This window comes from Apteryx rowi, unplaced genomic scaffold (assembly GCF_003343035.1).
Source record: "Apteryx rowi isolate R43461 unplaced genomic scaffold, aptRow1 scaffold_246, whole genome shotgun sequence".
NCBI lineage: Eukaryota > Metazoa > Chordata > Aves > Apterygiformes > Apterygidae > Apteryx > Apteryx rowi.
In genome coordinates this window covers 1293834-1316932 of record NW_020448819.1, presented here as the reverse complement: position 1 = coordinate 1316932, position 23099 = coordinate 1293834, and the positions used below count along the sequence as shown (strand labels likewise).

The 23099-nt window shown below is 36.1% G+C and overlaps 1 protein-coding gene across 2 annotated transcripts in view; it reads right to left on the bottom strand.

Moving 5' to 3' along the window:
- Nucleotides 1-22953, bottom strand: part of IDE (insulin degrading enzyme) — a 31218-nt gene extending 8265 nt beyond the window's left edge. The window contains exons 1-9 of one of the 2 annotated variants that reach the window (XM_026066699.1): nucleotides 22656-22953; nucleotides 13096-13280; nucleotides 11479-11686; nucleotides 10395-10564; nucleotides 6908-7030; nucleotides 2173-2285; nucleotides 1537-1699; nucleotides 811-903; nucleotides 190-281 (exon numbers count right to left, since the gene is read on the bottom strand). In XM_026066699.1, coding sequence (XP_025922484.1) covers nucleotides 190-281; nucleotides 811-903; nucleotides 1537-1699; nucleotides 2173-2285; nucleotides 6908-7030; nucleotides 10395-10564; nucleotides 11479-11686; nucleotides 13096-13255 — 1122 coding nt within the window. In that variant the 5' untranslated portion in view covers nucleotides 13256-13280; nucleotides 22656-22953. The remainder of the gene's footprint in view (nucleotides 1-189; nucleotides 282-810; nucleotides 904-1536; nucleotides 1700-2172; nucleotides 2286-6907; nucleotides 7031-10394; nucleotides 10565-11478; nucleotides 11687-13095; nucleotides 13281-22655) is intronic. The other variant, XM_026066700.1, reaches the window with a different exon arrangement.
- Between the last annotated feature and the right edge of the window lie 146 nt (nucleotides 22954-23099).

The following is a 23099-nucleotide window of genomic DNA, read 5'->3' as shown; positions in this document are numbered from 1 at the left end:
ACAATGCATGCTCAATGTTCCAGCCATTTGTGTGATAATGTTACAGAAAACAAATCTTTAAAATTAAGAAACTTGATTCCCATGCAATTATTAAAGGTTATCTCCATAGCCAAGGAATTTTGTTCCAGTTATAACCCTAAAATTTATAAAATTATAACCACAGAACATTTTAAATACCAATCACTGTACCTTGCACTCTTGGAAAACCCATTCTTGAGGTCCTTCTGTACGTAGTTTTTGAATATATTGAAACATGTGCAAAATAATATCTTCAACATGCACTGAAAAGGAAAGATGCTAGCTTAATAATTCACTCAATTCTGCAAGCAGAAAAAATTCTGATGAAAACAAGTATGAATTGGATCCTGACACATCAAGATATTTAAGTATGTATGCAATCCCGCCAAAGTTAATGTGATCATTCACAGTCTTTAACTAAGTGTTTAAGTTCCCAGCTAACTCAAAAAACTGCTTTTAGATGTCCAATAGTGATGATTAATATAATTTAACTCAGGTTTAAATAGTTCAAATAAGCAGCACATACAGGTATTAACAGCTTTTCTTTAAAATAAATTTATTTTAAAATATTTATGTAATAAAATGGTTTAATTTAATACAGATCAAATAAGTTCATTTCTTATGTTAGATAAAGTGCGTTAACATACTGGGGGGATGCAAACCCAGAAGAATAACCAGTTAATTAAAATATATTGGCTTTCAAGTAATAAGCACAATTAGTCTTCTTGAATACAAACACAAAACCCATCAGATCAGGAATAACATGAAATACAGATATAGCACTTCACTTACAAAGTCCTTCCTCTGTCAAGTCCACATTAATGATGAAAAACATGAAACCTCTAGCACCTTCCTTCTGTCCTCCAACCAGAGTATTTACCCAGCCTATGAAATCAACGAGAAAATATATTACATAAACGAATTTGTAAAGTCTTCCACTACTTATTTGTAAGCTTCGGCAACTTTAAATTACTTTTGTTTTGACATTTCGATTATTTTACACGTTTCCCCTTCTCTTCCTTAACACTTATAGCAACAGCACAAGTTAAACATTAGAGAAGTCAGACCTATCTGAAGGGATGTTGTGAAGAACTTGAGACCATTTGGTCCCCAGGCAATTTATTTCTATCTGGAACACTGTAATACAAAGAACAATAGCCAAAGATACACTCTTGAGGTCTTCCAGTCAATTCAGGGAGCTGACAATAGTCTCTAAGTCAGTAAAAGAATAGAAGCAAGATCAGTATATCAAAGTTTGTGTGCCTCTAAATAGGGGTGAATGAAGAAGGAACGTGCAAGAAATAATAGCTTCAATACTCAGGGCTCTTTTTATTTATTTGTCTTTACCTGTCAGAGAAACAAGAATAAAGTGTAAAATTGACTTAGGATTCAAATTACTCAAGTAACTGGAATTTTAAGTTTAACATATAGAGATTGATTTTATGTGAAACATTGTTCCAAGTTTTCACAACACAAGCAATACAGTAATTTTTAATTCTTTACCTTCATAGGACCTACCTTTGGCTTTAAGCTCTGATAAAAGACTCCCTGGGCCTTCATGCCCAATCAGATGACCAAGGTAATGACCAGGGTTTGATTTGTAGTATTTCTGAAGGTCTGGTATAGGAAACGTGACATAAAGATTTCTAATGTCCTTAATAGGTACCACTTTGTAAAGTTGCTGAAAATAAAAATAAATGAGGAAATCCATAATACAAACAGAACTCAACCAATCTCATTATTTCATTCTCTTCAGGAGCACATATCATTTCCCCTTTACACACACACACACATTTTATTACCAACATAAACATCAAAAAAATCCAGCTGAAAGTGGACATATGTAAAAATTAGGGCAACACTTAAACCACTGTTTCCATTTCACAAGCCTTAACATGCTGCAAACGTTAATTGTTTATTAATTATAGAATTAATTATTTCTCAGTTGCTTACAGCTGCAACCAAATGTGCAATCTTTACTATAATCATATGAATTATAATTAGTATGGAGAGGTGGGTGGAAAGATGGAGGAAGAAATACGGAATTTATCAGGGACACTGATACAAAAGTGGTGAAGTGCAGTGTGTTAACATAACATGAAAAATATCACTTAAGTTATACACTCTTGAAGGAATATACATCTCTATACCTACCCGAAGGTGTTCTTCTTGAAAAGGATGTTCAGGAAACTCTGGTATAGGGACATTTTTGTTCTCTACTTCTGAAAATAACTTCACCACTAAGCTAGTCAGCTCATCCAAGGATTCTAGAAAAAAAAGAGACATTAGAAAAAGCATAATCGTTATCTGAAGACTCCAGGAAATTTAGATTTGGGATGTATTTTGGGGAGACGGGGATTATACAGAAAAGTAGTTTTAAAGGTATGATGATTATTAATTTCAGAAAGGACATCTATTTTAATGCTTAACTTTTGAACTATAACAAAAGCACTGTGCTTATTAAAGGAATGTTTCCACTGTAATTAAAACGGATCCTTAAAACAGGGGAAAAAACAAAAATCTTTGAACTGTACCGATGAATCTAAGCTGGAACTGAAGAGAAAATGCATCAGGTATTGAACATTTACAAAAATAAACATTACACAAAAAGCATAAGGGGCATGGAAATACAGTTACAAGTGTTCCACAGCACTGTGTGTAATCCACATTTTTCCAGAGTGAAAGCGTATTTGTCAAAACTCGATTTTATTCAGCCTCAGCCCACCTCCAATACTTCATATACACCATGAGCCAGAGTCACGTGTCCTCAGTGACCCATAATTTCATCCACATATGTGTGACCTCTACTTTTATATCCATTCTAGCTTCAGTGTGTGATTCTAGAACTCGCCAAAAATGAAACGAAGAACATTTGCAGAAAGAACCTGACGTTGTGTGTCAATTCCGCTAAACGGTACCAACATCAATTCTGTTGAAATACTGCCTTCAAAATAGCTATCTGCCTAAACAGAGGCATTTTGGAGCATTTGTAAAAGTAAGAATAAGATAAGAGAGACTTCTCCTTCAAGTCGTTTTAACCCACACCTTTCATGGTAGGAGCTGAAGAAAAAAATTCAGGGTTTCTTGGATGTCTCAAAGCACAACTTTAATCCTTGAAAGACCTCAAAGAGCAGTCACCTTGCTAGTCAAGACAATCTCCCCTAAATGTAGAAAGTGGAATCTTTCTTGCCTATCAAGAAAGACTGTTTTGCCCATCATATGCAAGCTCCTACACTACAGTGACAGAAAGCTGCAGGGGAAAAAGAACAGTGCAAACCAAGATGGTTAAACATATGTTAATACTTTGTGAACTGCATATAATTGTATTAATGGCCACTATTTTTATTACCCATGTCAGAAAAAAGTATGTAAGATTATATTTACAGAATGGGAGCAGTGCTGAACATCAGGTTAGACAGGTACCACTAATACTTTTTCAGGCTCAATCTTAGCCAGTAACACTAAAATTACTGCTGAAAGGTACAGGCTTACTTTAGCAGACATTCAGCCAAGGCTGAAGTTTACATTTTTATACTACTACAACCAAAACCAGTTGTTTTCTATTCATCCTGTTACTCTCTTTAACACGGTCTGATAAAAGACTGAGGTGCAATGAACTATCAGCTTCGAAGAATTATTTCCAACCTTTCTTCATGTCCTTTTCTTCTTCTTTTTTTAAGTTTACACAGTGGCTTCTTAGTAAAAAATGAGGTATACATTACTGCATCTAATTCTTACTGGCAAATCTTCAAATTTATGTCAAATTTACATTGTGAGGATAATAATTCTAAACATAAAACCACTTTTTCCTTTTTAACCAACGAACAAGATCACAATAGTGTTTCTGGTTAATGGAGTAGCTTCTTTATAAATCAATGAATACACAGAGAAGTCTGAATTCAAGTCTTCCTGAATTCAAGTTTTCCTGCTCAAGTTTCTGTAAAGCTAAACAAAAATACCATCTCAATATGGGCAAAGAGCACGATCATTCAAGCTTTACTCGAGGTTTACTTTGAGTTACTGTGAGGTTTTTGTTTCTAAGGACTGATTTTCAGTTGCCAGAGGGTTTCTTATCGGAAAAGTTTCTATTTAGGATTCTACATGTGAACTGCATACTAAAGTTGTTCCATGATTATTCAGTGAATTTTGCTTTTGATTAGATTTTATTTTTGCTGAGTCTATTAAAACAAGCAGATCTTTGATCTTTTGATTTGAAGTTCATGATTTAACTGTAGCAAACTTTTGTTTTGAATATTTATCACTATTTATTAGAGAAATCATATTCTGATTCCTCCACCATCTTTTTATATATGTTTTTTATTTCATATTTTATACAAACAAAAAGAGGGTAGAAGAATCAGAATATCTGAAAACTACTAGACTGAGCACAGCTTTAGAAACCCATTTATTTCAGAATGCACAAGAGTCAGAAGTTCATGTGGGACTTGCAAAGTGCAACTCAATATATTTTTATTTTATATCATTTGTAACTTTTTTGTATTAATTAGCAGTACTACTAAATTGATGACAAGGTATTTCAGCAGAGAATTTACAGAATAATGCTAATAAGGTTTATTTTCTGCAGCTTGCCTTTATGTGGGGAACTTCTTATAATCAAAAATCAGGAAGAACCTGGAACTTCAATTCTGTTGATAGTCATGTGCGTATAAGCCCTCAAATAACCAAATAAGTCATTAATATACATCCTTCTGGAAAATAATTGTCTATTTTTCTGCTAGGAAAAAGAACAGAGAGTGAAAAAAGTACATCTAAGTGCAGGGAAAATAAGATGTAACTTTTGTCCAAATTGCACTTCACTATTACAGTGACAACTGCTTAATTAAATATGGCTAATAAGGGCAGTTGCATGGCATTTTGTATAGAAGCAAACTGAGCAAAAAAGCCCAATAGAAAGGTTTTGTTTGTTTATTTTTACAAAATTGAAAGAAAAAAAATCCCATAGATCTATCTTTCAAAAGCTCTTAACTTTTTTTCCTGAATATCAAAGTATTTAGGAGGGCAACTCACACTGAAGGAATTCTACTGCAGAAGATCACTAGTGAAAATACTTAAATGCAAGATTTTAACAAGGATATTTTTGTATTTTGTGGTGTTTATATATATATTACATATACATATACATGCAAATTTCAAAAATACTCAAAAGGTAAGGTGCTTTAAGGCTATTTTCTGCATTTTATTGATACTAGAAATTCAGATTTCGTCTGTCCTGGAATACTGCATGTCCAGCAAAGAGCTCGTAAAAAACCCTTTAATGTCTGGATATCATGAAAACAAAACTGTTAAACGAGGAAAATAATTTTGCTTCAGTAGTTTTAACCTCTCATCAATATCTATTTATCTTCAATTAATAAATAAATATTTTAGAGAAAATAAATGTCTCTGTAGACAACAGGCTCGCTTCCTCAATGAGGAAACAGCTTTGCATACTCCTTTCTAAGCTTTTTAGGAAACTCTAGGAAAAAAAAAAAAAGGACTTTTTATTTTGCTCTGGTAAAATAAGCAAAAGAAAAAACTGGAAGAGAAAAAGGAAATACCTGTTTCAAATAGGAATAAGTTCACAATATTGAAAAATATTTGTAGGTTATCTTCATCAATATTATAGTATTTACTTGCAGAAATTTCCCCTTGATAACAGCAGAATATGTAAAGCATTTTTTCACGTGACATTCATCTAACCCTATTTGTGTTAAATATATCCCTACACATAACAGACATCTGACACTGCAGCTTTAAAAATATATATATACACACATTTTACTCTTCAGTTTGCAACTGTAAAAAAAAAAAAAAAAAATCAAATATGTGATGATACAGTAGATGTGTTGTAATAATAAATCTAACTGAGGCGAATCAGGGAGCCTGGAACTGATCCAGCAATGAATATACACATAAAACTTCATTTAAGTAAAAACATCATCCTCACCATGTTTGTTGGTCTTAAAATCTACAAGAAAAAAATATTCATTTATACTCTATGATTAAAATTACACAGGCATGCTTCATCAATGACCTTCTTACTTAGCTTTCTGTTATCGGAAAGAGCTGTAGAGAGGGCTTGCCTTTGCTAATGAATTTTATTCTGTTCATATCCACTGAAGGATTATTGTAAAACACCATATAAATACTGCTTTGCCAGAGCATTTTCTTCAATAAGCAAACAGTTTTCAACATGCTGTTATTAAGCTTTTGGCAAACCCACATAAAATAGCATCTTGATTGTAGAAGGTGTTAAGCAACTGGAACTTCATTCAGAAACTGAAGCAAAGGCTCCTTGCTAATTTTTAAGTTACTATAAAATAAACAGCTGAAGCTTTAGTACTTCTATCTTGGAGGTTTTGGCTAAAGTCATTCTAGAATAAGTTCTGTGAGGTATTTTGAGATTAGGTCTGCTAAAAGGCTCACAAATCTCTAAAATAAAACTAGCTAATAATATTAAATTTTTCCTAACACTATTTCAACATTTCCTTTATCCTCTGACAATACAGAGAAATATTTGTAGTTGAAGTACAGATTTAAAATATAAAAACAATAACAAAAGCCCTTCTAACATCTGAAACCAGAGAGGTGTTAGTCTTCATAAGACAAATATACAGACAATGACAGTAACTGGTGATTTGATAATGTATTTAAAATTTCAGCTCATTTCTTTTTCTATAGTGACTTTATAAACATTTAAATTTACACACTGCAAGTTGGAGACTTCACTAAATATAAAATTATATTTGATCAGCTTGTACAGTTTAAACAGTTTTTACCTTTTTCCCTTCTTTAGATTTTCAGAGACTTGCATACGCTTCATTTTAAAGAACATAAATAACATTTAAAAGTATTATTCAACAAACAGAACAAAACTCTGGGTTCTCACCTCTTCCTAAAACACAAACAGCCATTAAATTTGATGAATAATAAGTAGAATGGAACTTCAATAGCTCTTGTCTTACATCTATTCCTTCTTTGGTTGGTCTAGTTTCCAGAGTGAGTTTGTTCCCTGTAACATAAAACAAAATTTAATGATATAGCTTGTTGATGACATATATAACTTTATGTTTATGAATTTACAAATCAAAATGAAAAACCATGAATGAATGAATATGCTCTGCTCCAAATGGACAGTCATTTTAAAAAGAATTAGTGTACATAATAACAAGCAAATTGGATCAATATCATCTCAGTTCACCAGAGCAATAAATACTTCTGTTCTCAGTCTGCATCCTCCTCAAGAACCTAGGAAGTTTCAGTCTTCTAAATCAGTCCTTTAATTTAAATGGGTTATTTCTAAGCAGTATAATTAAACCCAGGCTCTAATTCAGAAGGAAAAGCTTTTTCTTTGGCACATCCGCAGCAGGTTTTTACTCCCATATACACGTATCTGTCACAGGAATCATTGTACAAGGCTATAATTTGTGGCAGTTCAGCACACGTTAAGACAAACTGAAATAAATAATTACTAATTGCAACACATGGTTTGTAAATTGTGACTGTTCAGCTCCTGCTTCACAAACAGCTAAGCTGTTGCTGCAAAGGGGAATACAACTAGAAAGCAGCAGAACCATGAAAATTGTCCCTAAATAAGCCCATATTTGCAGGAGGGACACAGCTTTCTGCATTGAGTCATTTCCTATTAATTGGTGCAAACTTTACATCAATATCAAAGCTTTCCATAATCTCCTATAAGAAAATAGTCTATGTTTATAGTCAAAGCAGAATTCTTGTTTAGTACAAGAGTAGGAGGCTTGAAACAACAGAAAAATTAGAATCTACACAGAACACACTGCATTTTAATCAACCCCACTTCCCTTTACTACATGGACACACAAAAACGTCCATAGAATCTACAGACCAAAACCGTAAACTCTATCTGCCACCTGTGAAACCAGTAACTCACTGAAGCCAAACACAGATCATTTACAGAGGAGAGCAAAGGATGCAAAGGAGGGATAAGGCAAGAGAATGTAGAACCAAAGTAAATCTGTATGTTTAAAGAAAAAACAGCACGAATGAGAGAAAACACCGAGAGCGCGCTCCTGGTACATGCCAGTGCACAAATCCTACTATCACAGGTAAAGAGTTAACACAAACCAACAAGGCAAAATTAGCAACATGTATAATGCAAGACAAGCATAATGTCCAGATGTTTGGTGACTAGAGACAAGTCTCATTACAACAGCCAACAATATATTATGCAGAGAGGCTGCCTGAAGCAATACATTTCTTTCATTTTAAAGCTTCACATGTAAGTGAATAAAAGCAAGGATTCCCAACGAAGCTTAAAAAGGATCATCAAGGTAGCACACTTTAAAATATTTTGCTGATGTTCCTTCCCACGCTATAAACTACAGCAGCATATCAGATCATACAGTTTTAAGCCTGCAGACAAGCGAAATGCAGAAGTTTTAAATACCCGAGCACCTTCACTCCCACAGAATCAATATTTATGTTAATCAGGAAAAGGTAAAGCACTAGCTTTAGCACAGTAAGTGTGCTGGAGTACCTTAAGAGGCAACTGTGGGAAGACACCTATGGATGTAAGAGGATGGACACTGGACGCTGCAGATTGCCTGGGGAAGTACTGGACACAGTTGAGGTGCTGATGGAGTAGAATTGCTGTCACAGGTAGCAATTCAGTGAGATGAGCAAAGGATATCCGGGGACAAGATACTCATACTAACAAGAAAACTGAAGGATTAAGGTATATTTGTTTCTCTGGATACACAAAGGGGACCAGAAGGTTCACTGGCAAAACAGGCTCCACAGCAACGAGCAGAGCCCTGAAGCACCAAATGGAGTCACTGCTGTATTCTGCTAGGCTGTGTAACAACATCTCGGCTGGTCAAAAAAAAAAAATTAAAAAAAAAAAAAAATTAAAAAGGATGCCAATCGCACTTGTCATGAAAACTGTATCACAGCTGGCAACCCTGAGTAAATACAAGCCAAAGTTGGGCTCTAGTCCTGCAAAATCAGATCTACAAGAAGGCTACATGCTATACTTTAATTTCAGAATGAGAGCCTAAACTAAGAAGAGTTGAGTATTACTGTTGCTGTGGAATTCCAGCACACTTCAGGTGTTCTCCCCATGAGACCAGTTCACCTTTGCCAGCTGTAAAACCTTCCTAAATTGTAGAAAACTGTTTCTACAACTTTCACTGACGTTTTCTGAATGCTGTGGAGAAATGTAAAAATATTCTCTTCAGTAACAGCAAAAAATTTCTTCAAGAATTCAGGAAGGCCAAATTCTACCCTTCTGAGATTACAGAATGTACTTTGGATGCTTGCCTGCGTATCAATACGTAATTCCTAACACTACCTTTCTGAATTAACCTTTTGGGGGAATACAGTTATAATTTTCTCATTTCAGAGAGCCTCTGTTTATTAGAAAACAGTCAACACAGGCTCTTGCTGCTGCTGGCTACCAGCCTCTCACATCATCAAACACAAAAATATTCTTCTTGTTCTTGAGACGGAGGAAGCAGCCAGCCTTAAAGCTCATTATCTGCCTTCCCATCATCCTACAGCACCCAGTATTTGCACCAACTATTCTTCCAGCTAACTGACCCAGCCACAAATAACACTGATGCTCAAGGACTAAACAGTACAATACACGAATTAATGGCCCTATTACTTTGATAGTTCCACAAATAAGCTTGCAATTCACGCAGAAAATAACTGCAGTGAAAACAACTCCAATTAAACTTTGCCAAAAATGTCAACAATTTGTGGTTTTATTCATAACCATGACATCTAATGTTTTTCAAATTGAGGTTTTGGGGCTTTTTTAATTGTTACAGAGTATTCTGTGAATAATAAAGCCTGAAAAAAAACCTATAACCATAAAATCAGGGTTTGTCCAAGACTAATTTTCCTAGCCATCTACTGCTGTTGTGTTTTATGCTTAAGATTTTGTTTTTATATTCTCCTTCAATGATCGTCACACTACTTCGCTTACCCTTCTGCTCACTACCTTCTCTTACAGCAACACTTCTTAGCAAAATAGCATGCGGCTAACAGCAATTCAAACTCTGGTTGTTCACTTTGTTGTGCACAAAGATTTACAGTCCCAAATTATGACAACTCAATCCAGTCACTGGAAAATAGCATCCACTGCAGTAATTATTAGAATCATAAAGGGTCCATCATCATCGTACTGCAAATTTTGTATCGCTCTGTTTTCTGTGTTTTTGTCCAGCTCTGTTTGGTCTATGATGTGGAAAATGCAATAAAGCACCACAATAAACATGCATGGAGGGGGGAAAAAGGGAATTGTTTCAGTCCTGTCTTTACCAATTTTATATAAACAGTATTACTACGTATGTTACACAAAACTCCAATGGATGGATAATTATATTCTGACAAACCTGTTCCAAATTTACTGAAGGGATGATTGGGGTTTCCAGTAGCCTTCTCCAATTGAAACAACCTCCAGGCATCATTCATTAGATTCTTCTCATGCTCAGAATCAACTGCATTCACTTCCCTTTCTTTGCAGCTCTCATCAAACAAAGGGCACAGGAAAAACTGGGCAAATCTAAACAGAAAATTTTCAATTTTTTTCAGGTCAAGAGCTCTGTACACAAAAAAAATTTAACAGGAAAGTATAAAGCTTAAAATCCTTCCTGAAAATAGCTGAATATATTAATTTGATCAAAAAAAAAAAAAAAAAAGCAGAATTCCTAATCCAAGAACAGTTTTGACTTGCATTCACTATCTTTATTTCTCTATTTATAAAGGCAGACAATAACAGATTCATCATACAAAATATTACAAGGATCAACCTTACATCATACTTCATACATTCAACAATTCCATGGCTTTGAGGTTTAGCTGCAAGAGGCTCTTCATCTTGCAAATCAAATCAATCTTTTGTCAGACTTCCAGAAAACATACATAAGAATTCTATGGCATAGGCAAGGGGGGGGGGGGGAACAAAAAACTTCCCACAACATTTCTCACCCATGACAAAATCCGCTTGCTTTGCCTCACTGACTACACACCTTTCAATTTCCGTCCCTCCCACAAAAGGCAGGGATTTTAGTCAGTTCCTTTTACTAAACGAATCCTATTTCATTTCTAGACTTCATCCTTCTTATACTATGAATGATGTAAGGATCCTGTGGCAAGCATAATATTTGATCATATAATCACAGTATTTGTACAATGCAAAAGTTAGTGACCACATTCTGTGCCCCAAATATTTTCAAAAATATTCACTGTAAACACAGTCCTTGGACTTTGAAAATCTGCCTTGATGAGTAAGTCTGACAGCTGAAAAAGTCTGAGCAGAACTTTTTTGTACTGAACATCTAATATCAACTTTAACTAAACACAGCGCTCTCAACCTTTTCTTTATTATTACAAAGATAAAACTATCAGCAAGAACTTTTATGCAATTTCAAATAGCACAAATATTACCAAACTAAAAGTAAGCAAGACTCCGTTTACCTGTCCAGTGCACCTTCTAGATGTTCATGTGACACATCAAAGTAATAGTTGGTGTGCTCGCCGCTGGTGAAAGCATTTGAGCTCCCAGCGTGCTCGCTAAGAAACTGACTGTACTCGTTCTCTTTTGGGTATTTCTTTGTTCCCAAGAACAGCATATGCTCACAGAAATGACTAAGCCCAGCAATATTTGGGGGATCAGATAAGGAGCCTGCAGAAGAAAAAAATTCATATAACCATTCATATAACCATTCATGAAAAGTAATGTTAAAACATTAAGTTTTTTTAACACATTTTATACTATGGCTTGTTGCCTCAGTCAATTATACCAGTTCTGTAAATGCAAGTAGACACTTGGGCAGTTATAGTCAACTAAACTCAAGAAAAGGAAATTTAAAATGAGTAACTGAACCAATTAGTGTCTCAAACTGCCTCACCAAATCAGCCTGCATTGGCTTATAAAGAGACAATTTCTAAACTGAAGTCCATGACTCATAATCTGTAAAGATCTGGCAGATCACAATGTTCTGACTTCTATACCTTGATTTCAATAACTGCACTGCATTAAGAGGTAGCAATTGCCAGATGCCATTAAGGAGGTATTTATCTTGTGGTTTATAAGACTAGGGATAAGCTGTAATTGCTTGAAAACAAGCAGCTACTGATGATCAGGTAGCAGGTTTGAAGGCACACAGACTAAAAAATGACAATGGTGTGTAGGAGCAAAAGCCAGAAATGTGGAAATTTGAGTCTGGCAGTCCTGCTTTGGAGTGTGCAACAAGGTGCAATGGGAGAGCAGAGGTGAAAGCAACGGAGACATCTGTAGGAACTGGACACAGCAGTTGGCTATTACTGCCATGGTATCCAACAAAACTAGTTAGGACCCTCTGAACTAAATAATGACTTGTGACAGCCATCCCCACTACAAGAGGGGCCAGAAGTTTTCAAGATTACGCTACATCTGTCCTAACACCATTGGCAGCAAGAGCGCCCAACTACAAAGACAGAAAGAGGAAGAGTAAGGACGTGTAGGTAATGTGTGGGTGCATCACATTTTGAAACCAACTGCGAAACCATGTAAGTAGAGAAATACTTTAGTGATTTTAAAGAGACAAAGTACCTGCCTTTGCCTTCTATTCCCAATATTTCTGTTTGCACAAATAGGCATCATAGACATTAGGGGCTGCCTCCCCGCTTCCTCCAGCACTACAACATTTTCTTACTGCTACGCATCAGTAACTTAACATGAAAAGACATCTGACATGAAAGATGGAGCTATCTGAAATAATTGCACTCATACCCTCCCCTTTTCTGCATCTAAAAGATCTTCCGTAACTTGAAACTTAATGGTTAAAAAAGTCTCTCTGCAGACTGAGCTACACTTGAGTAAACACAGAATACATCTAGTGAATTTAATTAGCTCTAATAACTTCCTACTTGATACATCAAAAAATTAAATAAACTCTAAATTACAGTAAAAGGCCAGGCTGCCAATTGGATACTACTGTAAAGGTTACCAAATTTTTGCTGTATAGTTCCATCAGTTTATTTGCAATTAAAATATCAAAACTTAAAGCAGTTTTTATTAATGATCTAATGAAAACAAAATGTATTAAATACCTATGTGTACATCAAGTGCTGCTGAAGACTTATCTGTGGTGGAGTCGCTGATGAGAAGTGCTTTAATGCCATTTGCCAATTCCAGTCCACGATATTCTCGCTTATCCTCAGGTGATTTGATAATTTCGTTTGTTATTCTCTTAATAGCTAGAGTGTTCATTTTGTTATTTGTCTCCTTCTGAAGCCTTAAATAAAAGAAATTTTAGATATTATTTTTACTTAAGCACTGCTAATACATGAATAAGTATATTAGAGAATAGGCTGTGAGTGATACAGAGAGCAAGAAATTTACTTCCATGCAAAACTCGTAAAACTGGACTAAATAAGTTATGGTCCAGATCCTGAGAAACAGTCATGTTAAAGACAAAGTGATATAATAAAATTGCAGATTGTGTAATTGAATCAATTTTGCTTTTCACACTTAGAGCAATTTAAAAAGTAACTTGGTAAAGAAATATCATCCCCTTATTATGATGAAATGAAATGAACAAAAGTAAATTAAAGTCTGTATTGCTATCTTGAGCGTACTCTCAGGATTCAGGAAAGTATTTTATATCTTTGTATTGGTGGTTATATCATAAATGCTGTAACTTTGCCATCATCTTAGATATACAAGAATTTTACTAGTAAGACACTAGACACTTAAGCAAGAGAGTTATATCATCTACCACGGTGCCATTAAACATACCCCCCCCACACGCTCCACTCACACCGCAAAACTGCGAGAATAAAATAGGAAAAAAACTGCTTCACATGCTGAAACTTCCACTGTTAGCGTAACAAAGATGCTATGAGACATATTTGTTTAACAACAACATTTTAAACACTAATAATGAAAATGTGATTCTGAAGTTGTCGTCTCTGGCTATCTAATTTATTGCCGAGTGAAAAGGCGAGACGCTGGGTCGCGGATGAATGGACGGGAGGAGGGGAAGCGCTCGGCCGCGTGCTGACAGACGGACAGAGAAATTGGAGCCAACCCCAGAAGCGCTAAACGAGAGCGTAACGCTTAGAGCCAAGCACGATACAGTCACGCGGCTCATTCCTGTACCCAACTGCCAATAAACCTCAACCCTGTTTTACAAGAAGGGTTTTAGCGAGGGGCCTGACACGAGTATACAGTACCAACTAAACTGACCTTTTTTTGTGGTGAAAATGTCACCTTTTATATCGCCAAGTAAATCACTACATGAATTTGGGTTAGTAACTGGTGAATTAATTTCACTTGTGAGCAAAACCAGATCCAAGGCTAAGTCTCCACAGCACACACACAGGCATAACACAATTTTGTACAGTTCTATCAATATCACTTATATAACAAGGAGTTTGTTTCATTGTATTTATTTTCCCATTTTCAGGTCATAAGGCTCAAGGGATTTCATAGACGTTTGCCATGTTTTAAGACTGTACAGAACGTAGTCCACCAAAAACTGCCCAGTTTTCTACTTATTTACTGTTCTGTGTCTTCAGCCATGACATTTTAACCAACTCTCTAGCAATCAAATCAACTGCATACTAAATGTTTCTGGATAGGCAAAGAAAAACTCTGGAAATGAAAACCTAATGACATTCTATGTAAAGTTTAAAATTACAAATATAAAAGGGAATCAGCTAATAAAATCCCCTTCTTAAAATACTGTATCATTCTTAAAACGAGGAGCGGTTCTGCGAGCCTCTGGATCACCTCCTTCCCATTTATCCACGTACAGAGACCGGCCACCTTGAAGGCAGCAGACTGCTGGCGCTACGTGGGTATGGTACAGCGCAGCTGATAAAGACCTGGTTGGTATTAACACCTCCAGGATAGAAAGTTTCTGAACACAGTGGCCTCTGTAGAATCAGTGAAAAACAGTTTCACAAACAGAAAAATCAGAAGTTTTACTTCTGGCAGAATGAAAATTTGTATGAGATGGGATTTATGCTTGGGGAAGAAGGAGATAAAAATGTAAACTGAAGAAAGAAAAGATATTGCTATAAAGAAAAGCAGTCAAGTAAGCATTAGATCCCTGAATACTTTTGAAAGAAGTCATAAAATTACTTTGGAATTTTTACATGTACTTAATGTTACAAAGCTCCCTCACAGGAAAGCAAGATTACAAACAGGAATTACAGCCCAACTAAAACGGAGAAGCACCGAATACAGAAAGCATCAAGGAATAATCCGAATCTGAATGCCTCTAAGCCAGAGCTGTAAACAACACGACGTAATTTTTGTAAATGTATAGCTGAAAGCTTTTCAGGAGGAAATACTTCTAGTACTAAGACATCCTTCTCACACTACAAATTACTTCAAAAAAAGAAAAATCAGGTATCATGGGTGCAGTCAAACGTAATATTAAACAATAACTGAGATGCTGAATTCCAATTTAAATGCCTGCAACTCTTGTTTAAACCTGCCCTTTATCTTCCAGCTTAACCCTGTACCCAGGCTAATTCTGCCTGGAAGATGCTATGGGTTTCCCTGCCCTGAAGCAAGGCAGATACCGTTTGAAAACGGAGGATATTGAAGTGCACAGAATATTACTCCAAGTATGGCAAGATCTGTGTTTCTCTGCATCAACAGCACAGATATAATAGGCGCTCATGATTACAGACTTGTTCAGAGTACTGAGTAGAAATATGCCACTACACTTAGATACTGAACAAAATTGGTGAAGTGGGAATAGGTCCTGCTTTTCATGGATGGAAATCAATAAATAAACTGGTCTTAATTATCTGTTTCACTGTCTCTTCCAGACAAATGCTAAGTATGTATGAGAGCAAGGAGGTCTTTGAATCTACAGATTTCACCCCACTAATGAACGCTTATCACTCAGTTTTAGTTTAAACATTTCATCTCATTAATATACTAGTTGCTTACTCTAAGATACTCTATTAACTTTTCAAGTTTTTCTGACAATGTTATACAATTTCTTTGTGATCTGGCATCTCCTTGTTATTTCTAAGCCACATCATTAAGTCACAGAACTTTACTGTTTGTTCAAATGATTCATCTTTCCAATGTGATTCATCAGATTATGCAGCTTCTGTGAAATCTTAGGAGATTTCAGCTGATATTTTCTGAAGCTACACACCTCCATTTCATTTTATTATCATTCCCTATTTTTTGCCTCCTTCAAAGGTTACCTCAAGTTTGGTAGTCAAATTTCAATATAGGAAAAATTACAAATTTCAAAAGTTCAAGGTCAGTAATTAAGCCTTCAAACCAAGAACTTAATCTCATTATCTCTTTCTTGATTGTTATTTCAATGGGAATTATGAATGTAACATTCTCTTCAACTTCTGTTGCATGATTAACCCACCGTTATTTCCCTGCAAAATAAATTGTCCCACCAGCAAATTCATACAAAAGCAAGAGCAGATCAACTACGCAATATTCTTGGAAGGCAATGAACAAATTAAATATAAAAGACCAATACCTTCCAGCTAGAGTACTGTTCCTCCTGGTGCTATGTTATCATAATACAATAGCTAGGAAAGACAATTTCATGTAAGATAGAATATTTACACAATGACATTTTCTTAAGGAGTAAATTGCAAGACATAGTATCAACATTCCCTCGTATCACTGCTTTTCTGCGCAACTTCGAAGTTCTTAGAGAAACCACTTTATAACAATACCACGTTCCTCCCCTTCACACAAGAATTGCAAATCACTACAAACCACTTTTTGACAATAGAACTGCTTTTGACAATAGAAAAAAAGGGAACTAAAAGAACTCTGTATTTCTTCTTGCAGCTTTTTAAGAAGTAGCCTAATTCCTAGAGCAATGCTCAAAACCTGCCCTGAAGTACCAGTGTCATGTATATATATGTTGCTATACTATCATTACAGTGAACACTGGATGCTGATGTTCAGTAGCTATGAAATTAATCCACAAACTAGATGCAATAGAGCCAATATACTAAGAAAGATGTCATTAAAAGAAAAAGTTTCATACTACTTTTACATAACAGAAATGACAGAGAAAGACCCAGTGAAGCAAAGACAGCAGGAACAAATATAAAGCATTACTATGGCATTGTGGGAATTCTTTCTCCGGCTCAAAAATTGCAGGTGGCAGGGTGACTGAACTAGAAGGAAAAGGGAAAGAATGGGGATGTTTGAACTGCAAGCAGCATCCCTATTCAATATAGAAAATATTTAATGATTTTTCATTCTCACCTAAAAGACAATCTGTACAAGAAAAAAAATCAGTTAAAACAGATGTTGAATTTTAACCTATAGCACTTTAAAGTAAAACTACATCCTATTCTTTAAGGCCTCATTTCTGTAATGAGTTCCAGGCAACTAGTCCCTTGGAATCAGTGAGGCTCTTCGGGGATTCTAGGTTCCAGCTGCAAAAAGAATATTACAGAGCAGGAGTGGGATTAAGTGGTATATGAGTCTGCCTAACATTTTTAATCTTTCATAGTTATTTTAGTAAGCTTATTTTAATTAAAAATTAGCCAGCATAGTCAAAACTAAGTTCAATGTTTGAACAATTAAAGCACCATTTTGAAACCCAATTAACAGAAACTCCTGAGAGCTATCTTCAATGAAAGAATGTAAGTAGCTAATAAAAAAATGTGGCCCCCAAAAGCACAAACCCCAAAGGGTTTTTCCCAAATTTATTGGCAAAACAGGCTGTGCATGTTTAAGTCAAATGCTAGTACATAGGTCTGAGCCAGATCAATGTCTATAAACAATGATCACCCAAAAGCAACCAGATGAATAGCAACAGTTAACAGCAGTTTTTGATTCCAATTGATCTCAGTTATCTTAAAATTTGGGGTTTTCCTGAAGCGTTTATGCAACTGATCCCAAAATACTTTTTGCACTCACCTGAGGGTGCTGCAACATGCTCAATGTAAGTTTACAATTGTATATACTGAGAACTGGTTTTCAACTCATCTGTCATCACTGTCTTTGCAAACACTCGATATGTATTACATCCATATGTACGTAATACCACTGTTATTCAAGTTCTAACTGCATGTTTGAAACTCTGCAGAGGCCATCAAAATGTTCAATCCAGTATCTTGCACCTGCTCCAAGTCCTGTATTTTCTTTATAGCCATTTAGTTTTTTTAATTCCAAACTTCATTGCCTACCACTTACGAGAGACTGAAACTTCTCTTGAGCCAAAACCTCTCTGTTCTGACCTGCAAGAGATCTATGTTTTCTATATTACTTACAAATCCATTTTGGTTTATGGTTCTTAATAACCTGCATGAAGGAGTTCTTCAGCTGCCAGTGCCCAGAGTGAAGGAAGCGCTGTGTGCTTTGGCAGGAGGCCTAGGGCTGCAGAAATACCAGCCAAGGGAAACCAGAGCAAGTTTTCTCACCTCTTTTACAGGAAAGACAGCACTGAACTGAGCACTCCAGAGGATTTCATGAACTTCTTCAGTTACAAGTTGGTGGCTTTGTAATAATAAAATAAATCTCCATTCTTATACGTGTCTTTACCCCTCCTCTTCTTCCTCTCACATCTGCCGATGGCAACACCATTTGATGGCATTGTGACATCCTTATATGCGTAACAGTGACATTACTGGTAAGTCATCCAATAATCTACCTGCTCTCAACTTCTTGATTCATTTGCGTACCATAATTAAACCTAAATTTTAGCCTATACAATTAAGGACTTTCCAAAAATAAGACAAATGTTTTTATTATGTTTTGTTACCAAGAATGTCATAAAAAGTTGGAACAGAACTAGACTAATCTCAACAAATAAGGTTAAATCAACTCGAGTGGTCAGTACCATAAAGGATACTTCCAGGCACTTCCCATAGTTTTTTTAGGTTACAGGTTCTCAAGCAGAGAAAGCTAGTAAGCCCACCTTTAAACATATGGAGATTAAAACAGCTCACATTCTTCAACATCCATAGTCCACAGTAACAATCTTATGTAAATTTAGTTGCCAAGAAGATAGAGAATGTATCTAAGATCCCAATGTATTCCTGGATGCCGAATTAAATAAATCTGACTGCATACATAAGCAGACAGGCTGCATAAGCAGACAAACTGTTGAAAATTTTAACACTTTTATAATGTTTTTAGACTCAGCAGGAATTCAGCACACAATTTTACATCACACACAAAAAAATCCAACTACAAAGATCCACAACGAATTAATCAATGCTACAAAGTTACTAAGAACAACTAATCACGCAAGTTGGGGATAATGAATATCTTTGAGGTCTTGTTATACGGTTCATTTTGGAGAAATCCTGAAGTCGTGCTACAATTAAAGCATTTTCAGAACCTCAGCCTGCAGCTTTCTGCCCAGTCTTTAACTGACTCGGGTGATTCCTTCCTGATGACCGTGGCTGGGGCAGACGCCTTGCTCTCACCCCCAGAAAGCTCCAGCTTCTAGGGATTCTAGGTCAGGGCAGTAAAACTTGGTCTGCAACAGGCTTCACTGCTAACACGACGGCAGAAACGCTGGTGTTACACATCAGCGCACGTGAACTGCCAGTAGGATTAATCACAAGATACAGTGTGGGAACCCGGCAAAAACGGGGCCATAGGAGTTTCACATACAAGATCAGAGCCCAAGTATTCAGACCAACCGGCCTGAATAGTAAAGTGATGGGTGTTTCAACAGCCCTGGGTTGGTCAAACAAGACAGGATATACAAACAAGAAACCGGAAAGCAAACTTACTGTCCTAAAACTATAGTCCTGAACCTGACCGTCTCAGTTTCCAAAGCATTGGGTAACAAAATCATATAAAAAGGCAGGGTTTTACATGATCTAATTTCAGACATAGCAATAAAGGATAACATGTTTTTTTTAATTGCTACATCAGTTCTGCCTTCTTTCCATATCTCTTCTAAAATCACCCCAAACAATTCATCAAAACACATCCTCCAGGGTAAACAAGCTTTATCCAAGTTCACCAAAACTAGTAAAAAAGCAAAATTAACCTTTCTCCAGCATTTCATAATCTCTCCTTTTTATCAGATTGCTGAAAACTAGGCAGATTCCAAAAGGATTTTGAAGTCTTTCATTATTTGAAAGACTGGTTATTTTTTAAATTTAAGTAAAATTATTGATTTTAATCTTTAGACAGTGTGATGATATAGGTTCTTCAGAACGATTTCATAAATCTGGTACAGTATTTTAGTTTGTATCATTATTTTCATCACAGAGTCAAGTCACATGCTAATCATAAGACTGATAAGACTAGTTTCTGTATTACATGATTAGCTCCTTGAAAGTGCATTTTACTCATTTTCTTCAGAAATGTATTTGTGTATTCAATTAATTGCTTTATATATAAAATACCTGTAAGCCAGTGTTTCTTATCCTCCCTTCTTCCTCCCAGCCTTTTTTCTCCCACTACCCTACAGCTGCCTGGCTTGATCCACAACCACAGTGCAGCAAGGGTGTCTAGCACATGGCCTTGCACATGCTAGGATATTTATAAGACTGGATGCCACAGAAGAGACCTCTATGCTTTATTCTAGAATACCCATTTTGATGTGTATTTCATATATTTTATCAGCAAGTAGCACTTCAGATTGCCCAAGACTCTTTGTAAAGCCAACTCACTTTACACTTTATGTTACCATCTGTCTCATATCCTCAAAAGAAAACTGGTGAGCTCTGAATAAAAAAAAAAAAAACAACAAAAAAAACAAGATCAGACTAAAACTTTAGTTGGACCTAACAACAAGAACAAAATATACAGGAAGACATGAGAACTGGTAAGAAAAACTGATCTAGCTACAAAATACATAAGAACTTTAGAATTCTGGGTCATGAAAAGCACTGTCCAGAACTTCCCTCTTTAGTCAGGCTAACACTAAAGGACAACAACTGTATATTATTCAGTGTAATTCCCCATTAAAAACAATTGCTTATTTAACACTAGAGCTTTGACAGAACCAACAGATCTATAACAACAAACAGTTTACAAAAGTCAGTCAGCGGTGTGTTTTAACAAAGGTATTTGCAACTGTTTACCCATTTTGTGTCTTACTTTTTATGATTTTGGACAATTCAGATCAAATACTACTGTTAACACTGTAAGTAAACTTTCAATTCTATAGTGTTTTTTTCCATTTCAATAGCTCAGGCAAGCTATGACTCATTCTAAAAAAAAATCAAGCTGCAGAAGGTGAGATCTTCTAAATAGAAAGCTACAGTGAATCAACTTTTGAGCAAGCTCTATCCAAAAATCACCTTTTTACATATATACAGTGCTGTCTCATAAGAATATTTTATCAACTTATGGACATAAAGCTGAGAACATACAGACACTCACTGACAGCAACTTGTCATGTAAAAATATATAACTGTAGACACAATACCAACTAAATTAATTTCTCTGCAGCCATTTCTTACTACAAAAATGTCCTTTTAATGTCTGTTTTACTAAAAGACTAATGTATCAAAATTGTTTATTATGAAAGCATCTAATACAATACAATTAATATATCAGAAATATCAACCCAACATGTGATTTCCTGGAGTCTGACAGTATTTTTAGTAGATGACTTACACAATAACCCGCAATGACCCCTAGCTACGAGCCTAACGTTCCAGTTCAAAGAAACAGGAGCTGCACTAGGGGTAATGGACTTTTTGCCCCTTTCTCCTTTCTTTTTCTGCACTTAACAGGGTAGGGAGCTACTTCTGTATTCACATGCAAAATGAGCTACATCCTTGACCCTTTGATCAAGTCCTATAGGTACCATTTCATCTAAAGAATTAAGCCACTGCCATGACAAGTGATTGTAGACAGAGCAGAGAAAGGGAGCAAGAAAGCATGCACACATGTGAATATGAACTCTTTTAGGGACCTCCCAACATCAACACCATTTGATTTTGTTGTTGTTGTTGAAATTAGAATAGATAATGTCACTGTTGTATATGAGATGAAGAGGAGATAAGAAGGTCTAACTGAGGAGCAATCTTAGCTACTTGATGTGCAGATGAAGGTTAAGAATTAGATGACAAGCACAAGTTATAGCTGAAAAAGTGTAAATATGGACAAAATTCAGAGGGAGAAACAGGGAACATGCAACCAAGAAGCAAATTCTTAGTTTTTACATATTTTCCCATCTTAAAAAAAAAAAAAATGTGAAAGCATTATGCTCACTCTCATTTAATTATTATTTATGTAGATCCTAATTCACAGTTAAAATTAAACAGATGATAAAATCATGGTTGTAGGCAGTATGAAAATACACCAGGCCCACTCATGTAAATAAAGTTAAGTCCCTGTAGTGGATCTATGCACATGCTAAAAGAGAAGCAGTAACCTAGGAGGAGAAACTACAGCCTCAGCAGAGCACTGGCTCAGAATATACATTGAGGAGCACCTTTACAATAAGCAAAGCATACATTGCACATTCATGGCACAGTATACGTAGTAATTATGAACAATAACGGTGCATCCAAATTTTGACGCACAAGAATTTGCAGCATGAGTCATCCTAACTCCTTTTTTTGGCTAAAAAAAAGCTGTTTTGACATCTCTTACGGTGACAAATATAGGCTTTGCTATTAAGATGACAAATACAGCACCAAAAGAAGGAAGAAAACAACTTAGTCCCTTCACCCACCTCCTTTCTGGAACAACTTCGCCAAGTGGCTACACAGTTTAATTTGCCCTTAAACGTCCATGGGGCCCCCCGACTCCCCCAATCAAGGTATTTTTTGCTTGCACTATAACTTAGGTTGCACATGCAGAAACAGGATCCACGCAACGCTGACCAGCACTGGACAGCTTGTCCCGAACTGAAGAGACCGCTCCCATCAACTCTGGCTAACTCCGACAGCGTGGTTTTTAAAGCAATTCAAGCACTGAGGACAGGCATACCGCAGGAAGACAGGGCAAGTCCAGCAACGCGAAAACGCCGGGTTTGCACAAAAAAGAAAAGAAGACGAAGGCGCAAGCCCCCCCCCCGCCCCGGGCGATGAGCACAGCGCCGCAGCCGCGCGGCGGTAACAGCAGCCCGCTCCGCCGCTGAGGCGCCGCCGGGCCGGGCCGGGCCGCCCGCGGGCAG